At 40.8% G+C, this 23,068-nt stretch overlaps 1 protein-coding gene across 1 annotated transcript in view; it reads right to left on the bottom strand.

The window, feature by feature from the left end:
* SH2D4B (SH2 domain containing 4B) overlaps nt 1-23,068 on the bottom strand; it is a 190,852-nt gene that overhangs the window by 63,536 nt on the left and 104,248 nt on the right. Inside the window, 1 exon segment of the mRNA XM_030204876.1 lies at nt 15,548-15,695. Within this exon segment, the coding sequence (XP_030060736.1) occupies nt 15,548-15,695 (148 nt within the window).

The following is a 23,068-nucleotide window of genomic DNA, read 5'->3' as shown; positions in this document are numbered from 1 at the left end:
GGAAATTTTTTTATTGTCTTCTTTCTGTCTTAATTCTTGATGTGACTATTACTGGTATACATTTTCTCTCCATTGTATAGTTTTTGTAAAAAAAATTTAAAAATAAATAGAAATAGTAATATATTAAAAAAAACGTAACTCCAACTCATGTGGTATAGATTCTATATAATGTGACTTAAGTTATACACACAAATCCATCTGTATTCTGGATTTGTGTTCACAACTTAATTAGCTTAACAAGCCAATCAGCACTGATAATTGCACTTAATAAGCAATTAATGACACTAATTAACATTAATTAGAATTTACGTGCATAACTGATGCACATAAATTCTAAAATGCGGATCTGAAAAGGGGGGCGTGGTCATGGGAGAGGCATGGGCATGTCGTGGGAGTTCCTTGAATTTACGAGTAGTGATATAGAATATGCTCATTCTGCATGTAGTTTAGGCACCGGCATTTACACCAGGTTTTCATTGGTGTAAATGGCCATGACTAAATATAGTCACAGAAAATATGGGCGCTGGGTGTATTCTATTAACTATGCCTAGATTTAGGCATATTCTATAAACTGCATCTAACTTTAGGTATAATTTACAGAATACACCTAGGCATATTTTTTAGGCATGATACAGTATATAGAATGTAGCCCATAATGTCCCAAGTACCATTCTCACTCCTGACAGCATGCACCAGGCAAGGGCACACAAAATTTGTTTTAGTTCAGGGCACAGGTCAGGGCTGGTGTTGCCTCCGATAGGCCATAAAGCTATCCCCACCCACTCCTCAGGTCTATATCACCAGAAAAAATTGAGGATCCACACACACACAGGAGTGAAATTCATCAACTTTTACTGAACCAGGTAAAACAACGGTCAAATAGGTATAAACTTTAGTGATTCCAAAAATGTCCAATATGTAGTGCTCCAACAAGAAATTACTTTTCTGTTTAGTTTCAATGCTAATAGAAAGTCATTTCCTTATACTCCAATAGTAATAAGTCTGCCCCATCCTAGACCTGGTGCACTGTCTATATCAAACTTGAATAGAGCCCCCCATCAATTCCTCCCTATTCAGACCTTATTAGCTACTCTTTCACTCTCTCCAGCACAGAGGGGAAGGCTCCCCACACTCCCACTCTCCCCTCCCCAATGTGATCTTTCCCCACCAAGTAACACATTCCTACTCTCCTCATCTCCTAGTTTGGGAAACAAACTCCTTCTCCTCCTGTGCCTCTGCTAAACCACAGAGGTAATTTTTAAAGTCTGTTATCGCTACCTCAACTCCGTGTCCATTGGGTCTCAGCGGGGTATAGGTAACCAAAGAGCCTGGTAAGTTCCTGCTTTCTACTTTGGTCTCACACACCCCAACTCTTTGGTCTGGGCTAGGCAAATCTCCCCATAGTCTCCATACCTCAGCATCACTGTCATTCTAGTGACTCCCAGGAAATTTACAGAACTCTGTCCACCAGCAGTGGGATTTCCTAGGGGGGGTTACACCCTGAAGCCCCATCATCTTTAGCTGCCAATGAAACTCCTCTTTCAGTGCAGTAGCTTTCTTTCTCTTTTTATGTCAGTGCTCATGGGATTCTAATCAGCACATGACTCTGTTCGCCCTCATGGCATGGATCTCTTTTCATACCAGAGGAGGTTTGGTCTTCTCCAGTATATGACCTCAACCTCTCTCTCAGCACAGTCCTCCTCTTCTTCTTGTGCTGATAGAAATGGGGTTTGCACTTGCATGCTGCTCCGTTGTACCTCATACTGCATTCTCCTCCTCGTACCTAAATATGAGGATAAGTCCTGCTGGCATGTTGTTCAAGTCTTCAATGTGGCTAGTTGTACTGTGCTTTGTCTTCAGTGGTGGGACCTGATCTCTCCTCCCCCCTCCACCACCACACTGTTCGGCATTTTTTGCATTCATCTTCTTCCACTATCTGCATAGAACCCTATGCATTGATTTTATTTTGCATGTGCAACCGAACCAATGCATATGAATGGATGGACTAACAGCTGCATAGACAGACTCTCCCCAGCGTGCATTATTGCTTAGGTGAAACACATGTTAAAGGGCCCTAGTTGAGGCCTGGAGTTAGACTCTAGCCCTCTAAAATGTCTTGAAGAATGGATCCTTCACACCCCCTGTTGTTCAGGGAATCACTAAACTCCATGTCTCAGCTTTACAAATCTCTTCAATAGAGATTGAACTTAGATGAGTTACTGACACAGCCATGACCCTACCATGATGACCCTGACATACTCCTTTATTTTCAAACCTACTTAAACAGAAGTGAAGAATAGTAATCTGCTATCCAATCAGGTAAAAAAGCAGTTTGACCTTATAAAATGGCCTATGAAGAAAATTTGTCTGAGTCAGATAATTGATGTATTAACTGCATATCAAAGCATCCTCTTGTTTCATCATAAGCTTTTATTTGACTAATCCCAATACTTGATTTTCTCCAACCATATCTAATGAATTTGACAACTGACTAATTCATTTAGACTAAGGGACACAGTACAATGGTAGCATTTTATATGATAAATGATGTGACAACTCTTTGAAATACTTTCAGGCTCATTTTTGAAAGAGAAGGATGTCCATCTTTCGACATAAAACGGAAGATGGACGTCCTTCTCCCAGAGACGTCCAAATCGGTATAATCGAAACCCGATTTTGGACGTCTCCAATTGAAGTCCGTCGCAAGAACGTCCAAAGTTCAAGGGGACGTGGCGGAGGCGTAGCAAAGGCGAGAGTTGGGCGTACCTAACACTTGGACGTCTTTGACCCATAATCGAAAAAAACAAGGACGTCCCTGACGAACACTTGGACGTTTTCACCCGGACCTGTTTGTCTTATGAATAAGGCACAAAAAGGTGCCCGAAATGACCAGATGACCACCGGAGGAAATCGGGGATGATCTCCCATTACTCCCCCAGTGGTCACAAACCCCCCTCTCACCGTCAAAAAACATCTTTAAAAATATGTTGTGCCAACCTCTATGCCAGCCTCAGATGTCATACTCAGGTCCATGACAATGCATGCAGGTCCCAGGAGTAGTTTTAGTGGGTACTGCAGTGCACTTCAGACAGGTGGACCCAGGCCCATACCCGCCCTACCTATTACATTTGTGGAGGAAACAGCGAGCTCTCCAAAACCCACCACAAACCCACTGTACCCACCCCTAGGTGTTCCCTTCATGCGTAAGGTCTGTGGTAGTGGTGTACAGTTGTGGGTAGTGGGTTTTGGGGGGGGGGTTGGGGGGCTCAGCACACAAGGTGAGGGAGCTATGTTCCTGGGAGCATTTTATGAAGTCCACTGCAGTGGCCCCTAGGGTGCCCAGTTGGTGTCCTGGCATGTCAGGGGGACCAGTGCACTACAAATGCTGGCTCCTCCCATGACCAAATGGCTTGCATTTGGATGTTTTTGACATGGATGTCTTTGGTTTCTAAAATCGCCGAAAGTCAGAAACGGCCCTGTCTAGGGACGTCCAAATTTAAGGATTTGGACGACTCTAACGGTATTTTCAAAACAAAAGATGGACGTCCATCTTGTTTCGAAAATACAGGTTTCCCTGCCCCTGGATTTCACCGTTTTGCATGGACGTCCAAATCGCAACTTGGACGTTTCTTTCGAAAATGCCCCTCTTTGTCACCCAACATTTGTCCCTGAATCTACTAGTTTTTAGAAAACTAGTAAAAACCTGAAAGTCAATATTCAACAGCAGTGTTCAGTGTATTTATATAAATGCAGACTGTGACATTTAAATAAGTGCATATATTTAGTACTACTATATTTAAGTAAATGGTACTACATGTACATATTTCCTGCTGGCCACCACCATCACTATCCATTTGAGCAGGCCTAAGCCAAAGATATGAACTATGAGGCCAATATTCAAAGCAATTTAAGCAGGCAGGAGCGGGATATCATAAACAGGACTCCTGCAACATGGCCCCAGTCCCGTTAAAGGCTGAGACATGCACACTACAACGATCCTCCCCAAAATAACACGTCAAGAACTGTCATGTGATTTATACCATGGGCCATTCCATTTCCTTATTAAGTCCTGTAGGAGCAACCGTTTTCCACATAAAAATAATTCTCTGTTCTTTTCTCTGCAACATAGTGGAAATATCTCCTCCTCCTCTATAATTATCAATCTTCACCAAAACTACAAATCTCAAATCCTCCACTTTATGTTGAGACATTTCCCAATGTGTAACCAGTGGTGCTTCATTTCTGTTTACTTGCAAGTTGCTTAAATGTTAAGCCAAATGTAACTTAACCTTTCTTTTTGTCTCTCCTATGTACCACAGATCACAGGGGCACTTAATTCTACACAACACATTCTAAGTATCACAATTCATCCGTGAATGTAAATAGAATACCTTACCAGATAAATTAAAAATTATATGTTGTATAATAATTGCATACCTGCAATTTGTACATCCAGTACAAGTAAAATGGCCTAATTGTTCTTCCTCATATTGATGATTTTGTCTACAGACAGATAACTGTTCCCCCAGATTTCAACCTCTAGTAAAAGCAAAGCTGGGAACCTGAGGCAGTTGAGGATGCAAAGATAATATTGGCCAATGCTTATGTATGAGATCTCTAACTTTCATAGTGGAATGAGTATTTGGTAATACACAAGTGATCCTGTGATCTTGTTTTCTACCAGAAGCTTGCAGTAACAATGATCTATTAACACTGTATGCCCACTTATGTGCTTTACACACCATTTCAAATGGATACCCTCTTTATTTAAATTAATGTTCCATTTTATTTGCCTGTTGCTGGAACGTTTATTGTTGAGAACATAATCTACGTATATGCAAGAATTGTCCTACTGGGATACTATCTTTTAACTTACTAGGATGATGATTATGATAATGTAAAATGAAATTCTGATCAGTACTTTTACAATATGAAGGTATAAATTCTCCCTGTGTGTTATATTGAGGAGGATCGTTGTAGTGTGTGTAATGTTTACACTGTATTTTTGCTTTTGTATACTGCTGAAACTTTGAATAAAATTTTCAGAACTAAAAAAAGTATATATCTGAATATGAGAGGGATTTTCCATACACTAGTTAATTATTTTAAAATTTAAAAGGCATACTTTTAGTCCCTCTGCCACTTTACATCTCCCTGTTTCCATATTCTCTTTGAAATGGCTAGGAAAGTAGAGTTGAAAATATTATTTAGTGTGATTATATAAATCAGGATTTCAAACATAACTGAGGTAGGCAAAGGGATAATTGTAAGTTAGATGTGGAAGAAATACCAAATTCAGCTCAACAAGTTTTGTTTTGTTTTTTTCACGCATTTATATGTAAGGTCCAGGGCAGATATTTTGGAGAGGGTCCCAAAGCCCACTATCAGGCTGCATCTCCTTCAGCTTCAGACAATTTAGGGGCCCATGTAGCCTGGGACCAGAGTTCCTGCTAAGCAGCTTTGAGCCTTACGGGAGTATTCTACTGCCTTTCCTACCAATGGGGGGAGATATAATGATATTGCATTTTCAGTAGCAAGGGACAGGCAGGTTGCAATGGATCTGCCTGTCCTTCGCAACTGAAAGTGCAATGTCATAGTTCCCCTGCCACACCAGCAAGAATGCCGGTAAGAGTCTCCCATGCATATCAAAGCTGTTTTATGGGAACATTATTGGGGCCTGTTTGTATCCCCCTCACAGCAGCCTTGTTTATATGTCCCAGTTCCCGAAAGAAGGAAAAGAAATCAAGAACTAGAATACCTCAAGTACCTCAACACCCACAGATACTGAGTTACATGGAGACGACAACAACAACAATATCTTTCTGTATGTTCCGTCTTTGCTTACTCCCTACGCTGTCTATTAAAATGTTTTATAGTGTATTGTGCTGACATTGTAATATAGCATGCTATACCATACTTTGTATTATTATTTGAATACTTTTATTGCTGCAATTGTCTATGCTTATGTTTGACTTATTCTTGCTGTACACTGCCTTGAGTGAATTCCTTCAAAAAGGTGATAAATAAATCTTAATAAATAAGGGGACTTTTACAAAGGAGTGGGAGGGCTAACGTGCAGGTAGTATGTGCACTACCGCCAGGGTACCATGTGCGCCCACTGACTCCCGCGATACAAAACATTTTTCTATTTTCTACTGCTGGGGTGTTACCGGCAATAATCGGCAGCATGGCCACATTGACATGCACTGCATGGTGTGAAGAAGGGGATAAGAGAACAGAGAGGGGGGTACCGGCGGAGGAGAAGATAAGGCCCAGAATCACCCTCTCTCTCTCTCCTCCCCCTTACAGCATCACCCTGTCTCTCTCTTCCCGCCCCCCACACAGCATCATTCTGTCTCCCTTTCATTCCTCCATCTCTCTCTTCCCATCCACTATCGCCATGTCTCTCATCCCCCATCCAGCATCTCTTATTCTTAATCATTATCCTCTCTCTCTCTCTCTCTCTCTCTCTCTCTCTATCTATCTATCTCTCTCCTCCCCCCCACAGCCTCACTTTATATCTCCCCCCTCCCAGCATCACTGTATCTCACCTTCTCATCCAGTATTACTCTCTCTCTCTCTCTCTCTCTCTCTCTCTCTCTCTGCTACCCCATCCAGCATGGTGCAGTCTCTGTCTCCCCCCTTCCCAATCAAGTATCACCCCATCTCTCTCTCTACCTTTCTTCTCCCATCAAGCATCACCTCATTTCTGAATCTCTTATCCCTTCCTCCTTATCCAGCATGGCCCCTTTTGTCTGTCTCTTCACCCCAACATCCAACGTCATCCCCATTTGTCTCTTCTCCTTTCTCTCCTGATCATATTCTTTTACAGATTTCAAGTTCCACAGAAGAGCAGCACAGTATTAGTAGTAAAAACAAAGTGAAATCATGTGCGGGACCATTTTCCTGGTGCATGCACATGCTGCTGCTGCTCTGCCAGTCATGCTCCCTCTGACCCAGGAAGCTGCTTCAGAGGGGGTGTGACCAGCAGAGCAGCAGCTGTGCATGCAGGAAAATGGTCCCGCGCTGATACTGCTGCTGCTCTGCCTTCGAACTTGAAAGCTGTAAGAAGGAGAGAGGGGAGGAAGAGAGACCAGTGAAGGGAGTGGGCCCAGCAGCAAAAATGGGTGCTGTTTTTATCCAAATCTATTTGGGGGAGCAGTCGTTCCCCCTGCACCCCCTCCAAGCTACGCCACTGGTCATCTGGTCATTTAGGGCATTGTTTGTGCCTTATTCATTCTAAAAACAGGTCTAGACCAAAAGGTTGAAGTTTTCACCCTAGACCTCTTTGTTTTGTTTCATTATGACTGTAAAATGTCCAAGTGTTAGGAACGCCTTAAGCCCACCCTAAAATGCCCCCAACATGCCCCCTTGTGATTTGGATGCACTGAAGATGACTAGCAGATAGACATCTGGTTCAATGTATAATTAACTCAATTAGATAATTGCGTCTTGCTTAGAATCTCTTCAAATAATAAAATGTTCACAAGTACTAATATATTCCTCCTATTAAATATAGATTTAATTTATCATGTTCCGATAATTCACAGAGGCAGCAGGGAAAGATATTAAAAGCATAAAGGTTTGTTTCCTGAAGAAGCATAGCGAGAAACGGAGGCTCTCTGTTGAATCAAACCATGCAATATCTCGCCTAAGAAGATGTGCTTTAACATAGATAAGTTTTTTACTATTATTTTGTAATATCATATCAATTTAAAAAAATTACAAAAAAATACAAAAATTAGTCTAAGCTGAAGCGATTGTAGATTTGGAGGTTTTTAGACTGATGAGGAAGCTCGTCCGGCATTCACATTGAATTTTACAACTTAGTGAAGCCGAGCATCTGAAGTCTTTTCCTCCATTCAATCGCAAAACATGATATACTAAATCTATATTTAATAGGGGAGAATATATTAGTACTTGTGAACATTTTATTATTTGAATAGATAGACATCTGCAAAATAGATTCTGAGAATACCAATTTGGATGTTTTGAGAACAAAAACATCCAAATGCTGCTTTAGGATACTTTTTGGACCTTTTTTCTCTTTCAAAAATTAGCCCCACAGTGTGATATTTGCAGCCAACATATTAAGATGCATTGCCTATGGAAAACTGAAGCTCTAAAGAAGGCTCTAAATCTTCCAGCAGTGAGACAATGCAGAGGGCAGCAAATGATTAATACAAGTTACATAGCAACAGTGAAGAGGGTGGTTTCTGTGTTTCACAAAGCCTATATTCTATGTCAAAAAGTTAAAACATTAATTAATGGAATAGCCTTGAATAGTAAGCTGTGCCATTCTGCTTTTTCAAGATAGTAACAAATTCAGCTTCTTTCTTTTGAAGAGATTAAGGGAAATTTTGGTCTGAAAGCTTTTCCTATGAGTCATTAAGAAATCTAGAATGAACACAAACATTCGCTGGGCACAGATAACCCTTCATTTAAATAACTCCATAGAGAATATATTATAGGATTTATCTCAAATGATGTCATCCAGGTGCTATTGTGGATTAATGCACTGTTGTGCTCCACATTAGACATTTATTTTGTAATGAATGGCCTCATTCTTTTGAGATGATAGGTTAGGGGAGCTTTAAACATCTTCTTCTAAGAAGAAAATAAAGCTAGAAGAGAAATGCAGCTTAATGTTTTATAAAGTTTATGCCAGAGGAAGCACCTTTCTATGGATCTGAAATATGGGTCATGAAAAATAAACATGTTAACATAGTTTGGGAAGCAGAAGTGCAGTTTTGAAGATCGATTGAAGGATGGGAAGAAACCCAAATATCACACAGAACAATGAGCACATGTAGAAAGAATGAACACAGAAAAGTTCCACAGTAAGGTCTTCAATCCTAAACTACAGGAGAAAGACATTCAGGGAGGCCTAGGAAAGATGAACCAAAAATGATTTATAGTGAAACTGTAACAGGTATGGTTTGTAGGCCACTGCTCTAACCATGAGGCAACTCCACCAGATCAACAACTCTGAAACACATGCGTACATTCTATCCATCTATCCATGTGTACATAGTCTAACATCTGGGATCTAGAAAGCAGAACACAGGGCTTGTAAGCCCCCACCCCAAGAAAGAATCCCCCCCCCAAGTGCAGGTACCCACCTCCCTCCTGGCTCTGGATTCAAAATGATGGCCAAGACCTCTAGCGGTAGTTTACATTTGATTGTGTTTTACTACTTGTGTGTATGGGTTGAATTCCTTGATCTTGGATGTTTGTGCTTTCTTATTGATATTGTAGTTCTGTTTCTGTTTTATTTCTATTTTATCTTTTTTAAATATTGTTCACCACTCTGTTCTTGTATTAGCCAAGCGATATAGTAAATGGAATAAACTATAATTCTCCCGAAATTTGTGGTTGTCTTGTCTGTGGGAAATAAAATAGGGATAGATCAGGATGGGAGGAAGGGTGGGTCACTAGGAGGAATAAGGGAATGGGGGAGGGTTTATATTGATGTGACCATTTCTCTCTCTTTTTATTTTTGCTAAAAGACCATCATAGTCACCTTATTTTGATGGCTGTATTAAAATTTGCAGAAAGCCTATGTAAAATGTGTTTGGATGAGTTGATTTCTCATGGCCAGTGCACACTGCAAAGCTTGTGGTGGTGTCTGTTCCTGGTTTTGCCCACCTCCTCCCTCCTCATCACTATCTGGTTCTGCTAGAATATCTTGTGTGGATTCTGACATCCTCCTATGAACTTTCAGTTATGCAGCATACAGCAGGTCATCATCATGTCAGATGCCTTACCTGGGGTGTACCTGTCCAAGCACCAGAATCTGGATTCGGAGGTTGGGAGAATGGATGGGACACCAACAAGCAGTGAAATGCATCAAACAATGCATGGGGGCAAAAGAATTACTTCTTGTATTGTCCAGTCACTATTTCTAGGTGGTATACAAATGGGTACACCGATTATGTATCACACACTAGCATGCTGTTTACTGGACCATGTGCATCATTTGCTAGACACACCCTGCTCATACTACTCTCCATCCCAAACACGCTCCCTTTTACAATGCATACATGCATGTGACTTGCTACCTATGGCACATCATTATAGAATGCCACTCAGTGCATTTCCTTTTTTTCTGGGTACTTAAGTGCTGATTTTATTCACCTACATCGTACCTAAGTTTTTTAGCATTTATTCTAATTTTTTTATTGTGATTTCCGATCTCACGAAGGAGGGCAACCTTCAAAAGCTAATCAAGAAATGTATTAAGTTATGTCCAATAAAAAAGGTATCATCTTATTTTCTTTTCCATGTTTTATTTTGTTTGATTTCTATTGATAACCTTTATTGTGAAAGAAATGGTTGAAATCTTTGATATCTAGTGTGAAGCATAAACTTCCTGTCTTTTCTGATGAGGAAAAGTATCTCAAGTAAAATATTTGGTCTCTATGCTGTAGTAAAGAAGGTCTTATGGTCCTGACTGAAAGAAGAAATCAATTTCCTTCTTCTGAGAAACTGAAATGAAGGGAGAGAGGTCTGGACTATGGTAAGGTACATCTGGAGAATAACTGATAAATATAAAGGGATAGTCATTTGGGATTATGAAGAAGATCCATACATCCAATGCAGTCCAATTCACTTCTACTGGAAGGAAATTTTGTGAGCAAACCCTGCACAGGCAGGGTAGGTTCAACATTTCACTGGGACTAAAAACTTGGTACATAGTGAAAAAGAAAGTTGTTGACTAGATTGAACAGGAACCACTGGTTTAAGCTGCCTAGTTTCTCCTTATCTTTATCTACAGGAAAGCAGCCATTGATACCGAAGGCCTCATTGTTGGTGGTGATAAGGCAAGTGTTATACTCAACAGTCTTTGTAAGATGACAAATGGCTGGAATGTAAGGATCAGTAAAAAAAAAAAAAAAAAACTGTTTCATCCTTGAAGAATGAAAAATACGAGTATCTACCCAGAGGAATGGTGGAGAAATTCCTGCAATATTTAGTTTCTAAGCATGATAAGTTGAGTAAATTCTGGACATTTTATAGTTGAAGGCCAGTGTAAAGGGAATGCAGAGGTACTCTGTATCTTTCCATTCTATTCTATTCCCGGCATTTATATCCCGCTTACATGAACATTGAATCAAAGTGGATCAGCTACAACAAAACACTTGCTAAACTAAATCAAAATATTTGCTCAAAAGATAAATCTTTAATTCTTTCCAAAACTGCAAATAATTGGGTACACTTCAAATTTACACTGGAGTAGAGCTCCAGATTTTACTTGATTGATAATTAAAGGAGCTTTCATGAACATGTTTAAAATGAGACTCCTTTAACAGAAGGAAAACCTAGTCTTAATAAAGATCTAAAATAGAGAGCAGAATGGGACACAGGGAAAGTTAATAGTTGATCATCAGCAAGTGAACAACAACCATTAATGACGTTAAATACTGGACATACTACCTTAAACTCCACTCGAGCTTCAACTGGTAGCCAATGCAGATCTCTTAACAAAGGTGTTACATGATCAAATTTCCTACTTTTGTATATTTGTTTAGCCACAGTGTTTTGCAAACGTTGTACCCTGTTAAACAGTGATAAATTTATACCCACATACAGAGAGCTACAATAATCTATTTGAGATAAAATTATGGTCTGAACCAGCAAACAAAAATGTTCTGGGAAAAAAAGGGATTGTCCTTAACTGACACAATTAAAAAATGTTCTTACCAAATTATTTACCTGACACTTCATTGACAATTGAGAGTCCAATATGAATCCTAAAACCCTAGAAGTTGACTCATAATCAATCTAGTCTCCAGGTCTTAGAGTTATAGATTTAGGAATATCACTCAAGGAATTGCTAAAATACAATAGCTTAGTTTTATGTTGAGATGCCCAATGATGTACTTTTTCAATAGAATCCAAGATTATGAGCAGTAGCACCCTTTGATGCCAAAGATACTAAAATAAAGATGCCATAAGAACATAGGCATTGTCATACTGGGACAGATCGAAGGTCCATCAAGCCCAGTATCCTGTTTCCAACAGTGGCCAATCCAGGTTGCAAGTACCTGGAGAGATCCTAGAACAGTAAAACAGATTTTATGCTGCTTATCCTAATATATGCAGTGGATTTACCCCAAGTCCATCCTAATAATGATTTATGGACTTTTCTTTTAGGAAATTATCCAAACCTTTTAAAACCTTGCTAACTGCTTTTAATACATTCTCTGGCAACAAATTCCAGAGTTTAATTATTCATTAAATGAAGAAATTTTCTCCAATTCATTTTAAATTTACTACTTAGTAGCTTCTTTGCATGCCCCCAGTCCTATTTTTGGAAAGAGTAAACAAGTGATTCACATCTACCTGTTCCACTTCAGTCAGTATTTTAAAAACCTCTATCATATCTCCCCTTAACCGTCTCTTCTCCAAGCTGAAGAGCCCTAGCCACTTTAATCTTTTCTCATGGTGGTCATCCCAACCCTTTTTTAATTTCCGTTGCCCTTCTCTGTACCTTTTCTAATTCCACCATACCTTTTTTGAGATGCAGTGACCAGAACTGCACACAATATTTGAGGTGCAGTTTGCATAAGAAGATACATAATATTGAGGTGACTCTAAAAATGGCCCAAAGAGCTCATAACATATTAAATAAAATCAGTGATAATGGAGAGCCCTGAGGTACTCCATAATCTGGACTCCAACAGTTAAAGAAGGTGTTGTTCTTTTTAACACAATATTTTCTGTTCCTGAGAAAACCCCTAAACCATTCCAAAATATTTCCTAAAAATCCAGCTTCCAATAACCTAGTGAACTTGATCAAATAAGTGCAAAGCAAATTATTAGTCTAAAGATACACTTCATTCACAATCTAACAGCACAAACTGGATTCATTAACAACATGTGCATGCCTCACCCTTCTCACACAAAATGACAAGGTACATGCAGTGGCATAGCTATGGGGGCCAGAGGAGCCTGGGCCCCTCCAAATTGGCTCTGGGGCCCCCGGTTTGGCTGGCGGCGGTCCCCAACCCCAGCCAGCTAAAGCATTTGTCCCACGCTGGTCTCACATTGCCTGGCGCCTTGTCCTGTTTTCAGTCGCTGTGCACACTCATTTTAATGAAACTGGGGGGGAGATGGAATTGGCGGAAGTGATAGCAAGAGGATAGTGGCAGGGAGGCAGTAGTGGCCACGGGGGGGGGGGGCGGAACTGGCAGCAGGAGGACAGCGCTGGGGAGGCAGACCAAAATGTGCCCCCCCCCCATCTTGGGCTCTGGCCCCCCTCCCATCGAGGTCTGGCTATGCTCCTGGGTACATGACATGCCAGGCTTACCAGATTTCCCAGTTTTATTTTAGTAAACTGGCTGCATGAATGCAAGTGGCACCTGGGATGTGCAGAGGTGCTAGATCTGCCTGCCATGCTGCTTCATGGTCTGGCAATGAGCATAGGCCTGTATTTTTATGCTTTGCCCAGAGTCACCTGTATTACGAAGCATTAATAACATTTGAAGGGTCTAAGCCTGTGCTGCTTGGAACAGTTAAGAGGCAACCTTCATTCTTTGGTGAATCCAAGGAATGTTAGGGAAGAGTCAAGAAGGAGGGACATCAGTCACACTTCTACCATCAGATATACCAATATACCAATTTTTTTTGATATGCACATGGTTACTTCCATAAACAGTGACTGTGCCAGCCAATATTTATCTATTTAATTATATGTCTGACCATGTTTAGCACGCGTCAGACACTCTAGACCAGTTACAAAGTATCAATAGCAATATGCGTCATTAAAATAAATGAAGTAAAAAATAAATAATTATAAACAATAAAATACATCTTAAGACATAAATGCCACAGGAAGTACAGAAGCAGAAAATGATGATCCAAGTCTACAGGAAGCCTTCAGAAAAAAAAAAAAGACTTAACCAATTTCCCAAAGTGCAAATAATTAGTGATCAGATGAGGTTCAAGAAGTAAGTTCTTCTAGCCCATTGGCTACAGGGGCGTAGCCTGACATCCAATTTTGGGTGGGCCTGGGCCCAAGATAAGTGGCCGGAAGAACTCCGCCTTGTCCCACAAGTAATTTGGTCTCTCTCTCTCTCTCTTGCCTGCATGCCATATGGTCTCTCAAACATCCCCCTCCCCCATATACCTTTTAAATAGCAGATTTTCACTGGCAACGAGCAGCAACTAATACACAGTGCTCATGATGACCCCACAGCCTTCCCTCTGATGCAACTTCCTGTTTCTGCATAAGCAGGAATACATGAAAGGGAAGGCTGCAGGGCCGGTGCGAACAGTATGTATCAGTCGCTGCTTGAAGCAGGTAAAGATCTGCTATTTAAAAGGTATGCAGGAGGGACAGTTGGGAGTTTTCGGCTGATGGGGCTTGGGAATCCCTGCCAGCCACATTAGAGATGTGCTGCTACTGGGTGGGCCTGAACCCAAAGTGGATGGGCCTGGGCCCACTCTTGGCTACGCCACTGCATTGGCAGTATTTAAAAAAAAAGCCAATTTCCTTGTACATACTATTTGATCCTTTGTAAAGGGAAAGGAAAAGCGATTGGAACTTGATATACCACTTTCTGTGGGGGTTTTTTTGTTTGTTTTTGCAACTACATTCAAAGCGGTTTACGTAGTATATACATGTACTTATATGTACCTGTAAAGAGAGTTCCTTTAAGGTTGTATAAAACATAACAGATCTGCAATTTTATAAATGCCCATACCCACATTCAAAGTGCCATTTTATGAAATAAATGACGGAAAATTGCCTTCCTTGTGTCTCATTACAGATAAGACTCATATATAGGCAAGCAAGACAATAAATATATCCTACAGCGTCCAGTAGGGTGATCCTAAAATACCTTATTAAGTTACCCTAGGTTCTATCCCTCACAACCTTTTACACCAGTTTTGAAAAGGAAATATATTTTATTTATTTGCTTACCCTAGTAGTTATTCATCTTAGCCACCTTCCTGGTCCAGAAAAGATGAATTGACTCTGAACAGGTAACCAAGAGTATAGGAGACAAAGGAGCCCTTTTCTAAAGCTTAGCACACACTAATGCCCATTGGCATGCTCTAAGTGCCACATGGCCCATAGTATGACACACAACATTTAGGGCTAGATGCACTAAAGTCCTCGGAAGAGCCGTTCCCTTACCGATTCCATAGTGAATCGGTAGGGAACGGCCATGCATCAAGGAAAGGGAATGCAAATGAGCTGCTCGTTGTAGCTTACTTGCATTCTCTATTCCCTCGGAAACCAGTCGGCCGGTCGAGCATGCGCAGAGCAGCCAAACGTTATGCTGGCTGCTCTGTGCATGCCAAAGACGTCCAAAAAGGACGTCCCTGATGAGCACTTAGAGCCGCGGACCGGAGCACAAGCTGCAGCTGCCAGTACAGCCGGTGATCCCTGCTAATTCCTTTAGTAAAGCAGCCCCAAAGTTATTTATCCAAGGTCACAAGTGTCAGTGGCAGAAGCAGGTTTTGAACTCTGGTTTCCAGTCCCTTGGCCTAAGCAGTGTATCACCCAGCTCTCCGTACCATAATTTCTATTACTCACACTGCTCTTGCCATTCCTGTTCCTCAGTTTCATTGCGTTGACTTTGCTGTTGAGCTTGTTTGAGGCTCAAGTACAACTCTTTTGCTCTGAGTTCTTCCTGGTGACGGATCTGTTCCTCCCCTCTCTGCCTTTCTTCTTCTTCTTTTTTCTAAATAAAACACAATAGATTTCAGTATTATACAATATTCAGAAGAATTGCATATATGGTGATCATTAGTAGTATCATTGGGCCTGATATTCAGTCAGCTCACTCAGCATCTTAAATTAAGCCCAGCAGGTCCAGCATGTCTTTCCCTTCCCTCCAGACCCCCTCCCACAGGTCCAGTACCTGTCTCCCTTCCCTCCAGACCCCTTTCCCCATGAATCCAGCACTTTTATGTCTTCCCTCCAACCCCCCTCCCCAGGTCCAGCACTTCATGTTTTTTCCTCCCTCACTCCTGCTACGGTACTTCTACTTCACATTATCAAGCCACCTCCCACAGTCCTGATCTAGGGCCTTCCTTCTGCCTGGTCCTGCTGTTATGAAACAGGAAGTTGAATTCGGTCCTGTTTCATTACATTTTTGGAGAATATTTTGCCCCTAGTCAGACAGATGGGCATTCTCAACCTCTTATAATTTCTTGGCAACATGTGCTGGGTTGGAAAGAATAAAACTGCATTTCTCCTGTATTTCTTCTTGGTGTTAGATAGTTTCCTACATTCTCAAAACAATAACAATAATAATTAAAAATTATTTGCTGCAGCTACACAAGTGATATAGAACAGTGTGGGAAACACTGATGGTCTGAATGGCATCTGTCTTGTGAGGCATAATATATTCCTTCATTGACTTTCTTAACCAAACATGCATTTCTAGAAAAGGTTGTCAGTGTTGAAACCTGACAGTGTGGAGCCTGGGTGCTATAAAATGAGCCTTGTAGTTAAGAGCTCACCATGTGTGGATTAGACTGCTTTATAGAAATACTCTAAATATAATAGTGCAATCAGTGGCATTATATCCACATTTAGAACCACATTAGAACACTATGATTAATGTTACTGTAATGAACACTAAATTAAGTCTTAATGATATAAACGACATGAGTTAGGATTCATCTACAGAGGGAGCAGTTTTTATGCATATCTCAACTATAAAACTGAGTAGAATATAGTGCTGTGTAAAGAATACAGACTGTGTTTTTATGTAAAATATAAATGGGTGAACATAGCCCACAGACTGGGACACGGAATACTTGAATATTTAGTAAAGAACCAATTAAGGGGCCGATTTACTGATCATCAATGGTGTTTACAATGGTCTAAACAGGTACTGGTGTGCTCATTTACTTGATCACTATTTAAAAAGTTATCTGAGCCTGCCCTACGGCAAGATGGGTTTGAGGGCATTAAACACTGGGTGTGATATGCACTCCTTATTTCTTGTTGTGCTATTCTGACTGTAATTTCTCTTTCTACTTTTTCCCTTCCTTGTCTTTTAGATTCATTTTATACACCACGGTATTTCAAGCAATAAATAAACATGAAGATCTCATGCTAAAACAACACATCAAAGACATGTAGAAACTGCTTAACCTTTGGAGAGTTAGATGCAAAGCATTGAGAAGGAAGGCAAGACAAGAATTTGAAAAGAAGCTTGCCATAGAGGCAAAAACTCATAATAAAACTTTTTCAGGTACATTTGAAATAATGAAGCCTGTGAGAGAGTTTAGGGGACATTTTATAACAGGGCAGCTGGCATGAACCTATTCTTTAAAGGAATGGTAAGGTCTACTTTCCTTTGTAGAATACCAGCCTAACCAGGTACACACACATTTACCAGTCAATATTTTCGGCCCTGTTTACTAAGGTACGCTAGCATTTTTAACGCGTGCACAAAATTAGCGCGCGCTGTGTAGGTGCCCATAGAAATATTGTGAGCACCTACACAGTTAGCGTGCACTAATGGTTAGTGCGTGCTGAAAGCACTAACGCACCTCTAGCGTGGCTTAGTAAATGGGGCACTTAGCCTGCAAGAGTTTGCGGGCAGAATTAGCCCTTGATATTCAATGTCAGGCCAAGTTTGGGCACCAATATTGAATATCTGAGGCTAATTCAGCATATGGAGGCCACTGGAGCTTAAGTGGGTTCCAGTTGCTATTCAGCAGAAAAATGCATAACACACTTAAGTGGGCTCCGGCTGAATGTCATCCAGGACCCTCAAAAAACTGGCATCGCTCCTGCCCGTAGTTCCCTGCTAGACCACCAGAGTTGGAAACATAGGCTAAGGACGCCTATGAGAGTGAGAAGGGGTGAGAGAGGGAAGGAAGAAGGATCAAGATAGAGGGAGGAAGGAAGGGGGCAGCAGGAATCCCGCATGTCACTAACTGGGGGAGTTCATCAGGCAATGGCTAATATTCAGACCAGTGCCCAGTTAGCTGCACAGATAAAGTTAGGATAGCCTTTTGCTGTCGTATCTGCTTACTTAACCATTTAGCAGTCTGAATATTGCTGCTAACCAGTTAAGCACTGACTCCGCCTAACTTCTGCCTATGAACTGCCCCAGTGCAGAGGAGTTAGAGCTGATTTTCAGCTGCACTGTCGAGTTAAGTGCTGCTGAATGTCAGTGGCTAGGCAGGAAGAAGCAATTTTATTAAACAGGAGAATCTCCTCCCGGTTAAATCTCTCTGATTATCAGATGGTTAATATTTAGGAACAAGCACTTATGCCAGCCATAGTTAGTGGTAAAATAATATGTTTTAACAGTAGCCCACATTGATATTTACGCCTCTAAATTAGAAACAGGCCAAAAATTACACAGTACGGTGTGGTCTGGGGATCCACTTTTTAGCAGTGGAATAATGACAGCTTGTTTTTGCAAATTTAATTTAATTTAGCATTGACTTTTTTACACCACTGCCGTGAAAAATGTGGCTACAAAAATAAATCATATATTAAAATAATATTTGGAGTGGCCTAGTGGTTAGGGTGGTGGACTTTGGTCCTGAGGAACTGAGTTTGATTCCCACTTCAGGCACAGGCAGCTCCTTGTGACTCTGGGCAAGTCACTTAACCCTCCATTGCCCCATGTAAGCCACATTGAGCCTGCCATGAGTGGCAAAGCGTGGGGTACAAATGTAACAAAAAAAATGTAAAAATCAGATTAGAGAAATCATAAATCCTACCTAAATAACATTTCAATAATCATTCATAACTATTTCCAGATTCTTAAACAGGTATGTCTTTAAAACCATATGGAAATAAGAATGATATTAGATTTCTTTCATTCTTGTGGTAATACATTCCAAAGCTGGGAGCATTTCCCTCAAAAGAGAAAACCTTGGATCTATGTATCCTAAATGTCTTCAGACTTGGAATCACCAAATTATATCCTTGCTGGGACCTCAGATCCTGGGTAGACCTAAATGTTTCCAGTTTATGGCTCAAATGCTTCAATCCAATCCCATGATATAATCTTAAAATTAGATATAAAAATCTTTAAAATTTACTCACAACTCTACAGGAAGCCAATATAAAGTAAAAAAAATAATGGGTCACTTTGTCCTAAGCCGCCTTCCAGACTACTGCATTAGCTGCCAGATTTTGAAACTTCTACAGCCATTGCAACACACTTTTTGATAATCCCAAATATTTTGTGTTAATAATCCAGATGACTTTAATCAACTGCTTATATTGCTGTAAAAGGTCCTGCAGGCACAGAAACAACCTGACTTGATATACCATATATAATTAGGTTTATTCTTTTTTCACTACTGCTATTACTTGAACAAGTAATGACAACGCAGAATCCAACATCATATCCAAACATTTGACTTCTACTAGACAACTGATCCTACCTGTTGCAATATTAATCCATGAACAATCACTTAGAAAGGGTTCTGACTCACCTAAAGTGTTTCAGCTTCTTCAATGTTTATTTCCAACCTCCTTAAATTAAAAAATTATTGCACATTTATGCAACTTTAGATAATAGCGAGGTCTTTTGATCCAGACACAAATATCTCAGTGTTGTCTATCTGTCTGTCTATCTATCTATCTATCTATATAGATAGATAGATAGATAGATAGATAGATAGATAGATAGATAGATAGATAGATAGATGTGCATGTATGTATGTATACACACGCACACATCCCAACTCCTTAACAATTTTACTGTATATAGATATTTAACAAGATTGGCAAGAGGGGGCATCCTTACAGTAATCCCAGAAACAAATCCTAGCTATAGATCAGTTATCACCCTCTACAATGAAAAATTATCTAGCCTTTAAAAATGAGACCATCCACTCCAGGTCCTTCCCTTGCACAAAGATCTGGGTCAGGCAAGACAAGAGAATGTCATGGTGAGCAAGTCATATGCAGCCATGAGATTGAGGAAGGCCAACAATCAGAAATGTAACCAGACTTTGACGTCAGGGGGAGAAGACCTTTTGTAAAATAGACGCTGGTGCATGGCTGAAGGGCCAATCTGTATAGGCACCATTTCATTCAAAATACATTTGGGTGGGGGTCTGCTCCTTTTTCACCCCCCCCCCCCCCCCCCCCCCCCCCCAGCTACACCTCTACCAGCAATCCCAGCTCCCCTCGGGATACAAGCCCTAGCTGGAGACTGAATTATAACATCTTCAGGAGAAAAGGCAGAAAGGACAGCACCAACAGCTTGATCAAATGATATGAAAGTTGTATGTATAGAGGTCATTGGCCTCTTAAGCAACACAAGTGTTACAGAGTGAAAGGGACTCAAATTCTTTACAAGAGATCCCAGGGGATCTTAAACTATAATAAAATAGGTGTAACTTTCTGTGGGAATGCCAACAACAAGGAGTAAGGTACAAAAAATAGTAAAGACTGTCTCAGGTGTAGGGTGGGATATAAAATCTATGTGTGTATTCTTCATTAGGCTTTACACCAGCTTAAAGGCACACATAGCTTTATTATTTCAGCCAGGACTTTACATGTGAGATTAAAGGAGTAATTTCCCCTTATCCCTTATTGTATATTTCTACCTCCAAATGAAACCAAGTTAAAATTGTGGCCTCGCTAATTGGTAGCATTACACATGTACATTTATATGCAAGGTATTACCCCAAGAAATGAAAATAATCTAATATTATGCTTATTTCTGTAAGGTTTTAAAGACATACCTGTTTAGGGATCTGGAAACAGTTATGAAGGATTATGAATATTGAAATGTTGTTTAAGTAGGATTTATGATTTTTTTTCTAAAGTTTTTATCTGATTTTTAAAATTTTATTCTAAAATATGTGTAAACATTGTGATCTATTTGTTCCCATTTTTATCCAATAGCCAACTTGCCAATCTTAGCTAAATTGAGTGAGAAAGCAGTCCTTTACACAAGTGCTTAGCTTGTGGACCTCAAATAACTCTTTTCACCTTTACCAATCTGGTTTTTCTGAAGGTAATGGGACAGAGACAGCTCTGGTATCATGGTCAATAACATTATCTGTCACCTTGATAGCAGATCCGAGTTCTGCATTTGACCTTATTGATCATAATCTTCTTTTGGCTAGAGACATAGGTATAAGAGATGTAACCTTTGGTTAGATTGGGACTTATCAAAAGAGGCCCTAGGTAGGAGGAAGCCCAGTCAAGGGAGGTTTATGGAATCATTGCAATAAAAGAGTGATTTGATTTCTTTTTCCCCTAGAAATGGCACACACTCAAAGCAGAACTACCTCCAGCGGCCGTGTTGGGCCAGCAGTAGTCCCAGAAGAACAAGCGGTAAGCCTGCTTTGGGCTTACCACCACCAATGAGATAATTATTTGGTTTTACCTTTTTTTTTCCTTTTGTGTCCTGTAGTATTTTGCCTTTAGATTATATTATTGTTGTGTTAATACTCTCTCTCTCCCTTGCCTTTGGCCATGTGGGTTTTTGCTTTCATTTTTATTGTTCCATTAACAATAATTTTGATTTTTCTTTTCATTGCCATGAAGGACTCCAAATGGTGGTATATTAAATTTTTGTAAATAAATAAGTTTATAAAATGGGGCAGCTAAACATGGAAGTTGTGAAATTGCCACTTCCACATGTAAGTACCAGTACCTCCATGTGGAAGTGGCTGGGTTCTTGCTGTTTATTTTTTCAATTTGTGTATTTGTAAAATAGCTCTATCCACTGCATGTGCCAGCCGATACATGTGCACTTCTTCAGGTATTTAAGAAAAGAATCTATGTTGGTAGATCTTTTTGTGAAATACAACCAGAATGAAGTACATCCCAACCTAAACATCTCAATCCTGATCTCCTTGTTCTATATAGATCCATGCATAGTTAGGTTTAAAAAAAGATTTGGACATGTTCCTGGAGGAAAGTCCTTAAACTACTATAGTTAAACTTCTTATCACTTTGAGGGGCATAATCGAACGGTGCCAGCCTTCTCTATGGACGGCCATCTCCGGCGCCGGCACCGCAAGTGGGCGGAGCCAACCATATTTTCGAAAAAGATGGCCGGCCATCTTTTTCTTCGCTAATACGGTTGAGCCTGGCCAAATTTCAGAGTTCACCGGGTTTAAGATGGCCATATCGGTTTTCGGCCATAATTGAAAAAAATGCTGGCGATCTCAAACCCGGCGAAATCCAAGGCATTTGGTCATGGGAAGAGCCAGCATTTGTAGTGCACTGGCCCCCCTCACATGCCAGGACAACAACCAGGCACCCTAGGGGGCACTTCTAAAAATTAAAAATAAAAATAAAAATAGCTCCCAGGTGTATAGCTCCCTTCCCTTGGTTGTTTAGCCCCCCAAATCCCCCCCCAAAACCTACTCCCCACAACTCTACATCATTACTATAGCCCTAAGGGGTGAAGTGGGCGCCTAGATGTGGGTACAGTGGGTTTTGGGGGGGTTGGAGGGCTTAACATTTACCACCACAAGTGTAACAGGTAGGGGGGGATGGGCTGGGTACACCTGCCTGAAGTGCACTGCACCCACTAAAAACTACTCCAGGGACTTGCATACTGCTATCAGGGAGCTGGATATGATATTTGAGGCTGGCATAAGAGGCTGGCAAAAAAGGTTTTTTTGGATGGGAGGGGGTTGGTGACCACTGGGGGAGTAAGGGGAGGTGATCCTCGATTCCCTCCGGTGGTCATTTGGTCAGTTGGGGCTCCTTTTTGAAGCTTGGCTGTGACAAAAAAGGGACCAAGTAAAGCTGGCGAAATACTCATCAAGCCTGGCTTTTTTTTTTCCATTATCGGGCGAAGCCGGCCATCTCGTGAGCACACCCCCATCCCGCCCCCGTCCTGCCTTCACTACCCTACCAACACACCCCCTTGATGTTTCGCCGGCTCTGCGACGGAAAGCAGTTGAACCTGGCCAAAATCGGCTTTCGATAATACCGATTTCGCCGGGTTCAGGAGATCGCCGGTCATCTCCCTATTTGTGTCGGAAGATGGCCAGCGATCACTTTTGAAAATGAGCTGGTATGTTTACTAAGTGGCACTATGGGTGTTTTAGCGTTTTTAACATGTGTAAATGGTTTACACACATTAAACGCTAACAC

This window comes from Microcaecilia unicolor, chromosome 5 (genome assembly GCF_901765095.1).
Source record: "Microcaecilia unicolor chromosome 5, aMicUni1.1, whole genome shotgun sequence".
Taxonomy (NCBI): domain Eukaryota; kingdom Metazoa; phylum Chordata; class Amphibia; order Gymnophiona; family Siphonopidae; genus Microcaecilia; species Microcaecilia unicolor.
Note: the sequence above shows the minus strand (reverse complement) of the source record. Positions and strands in the feature narration are given on the sequence as shown.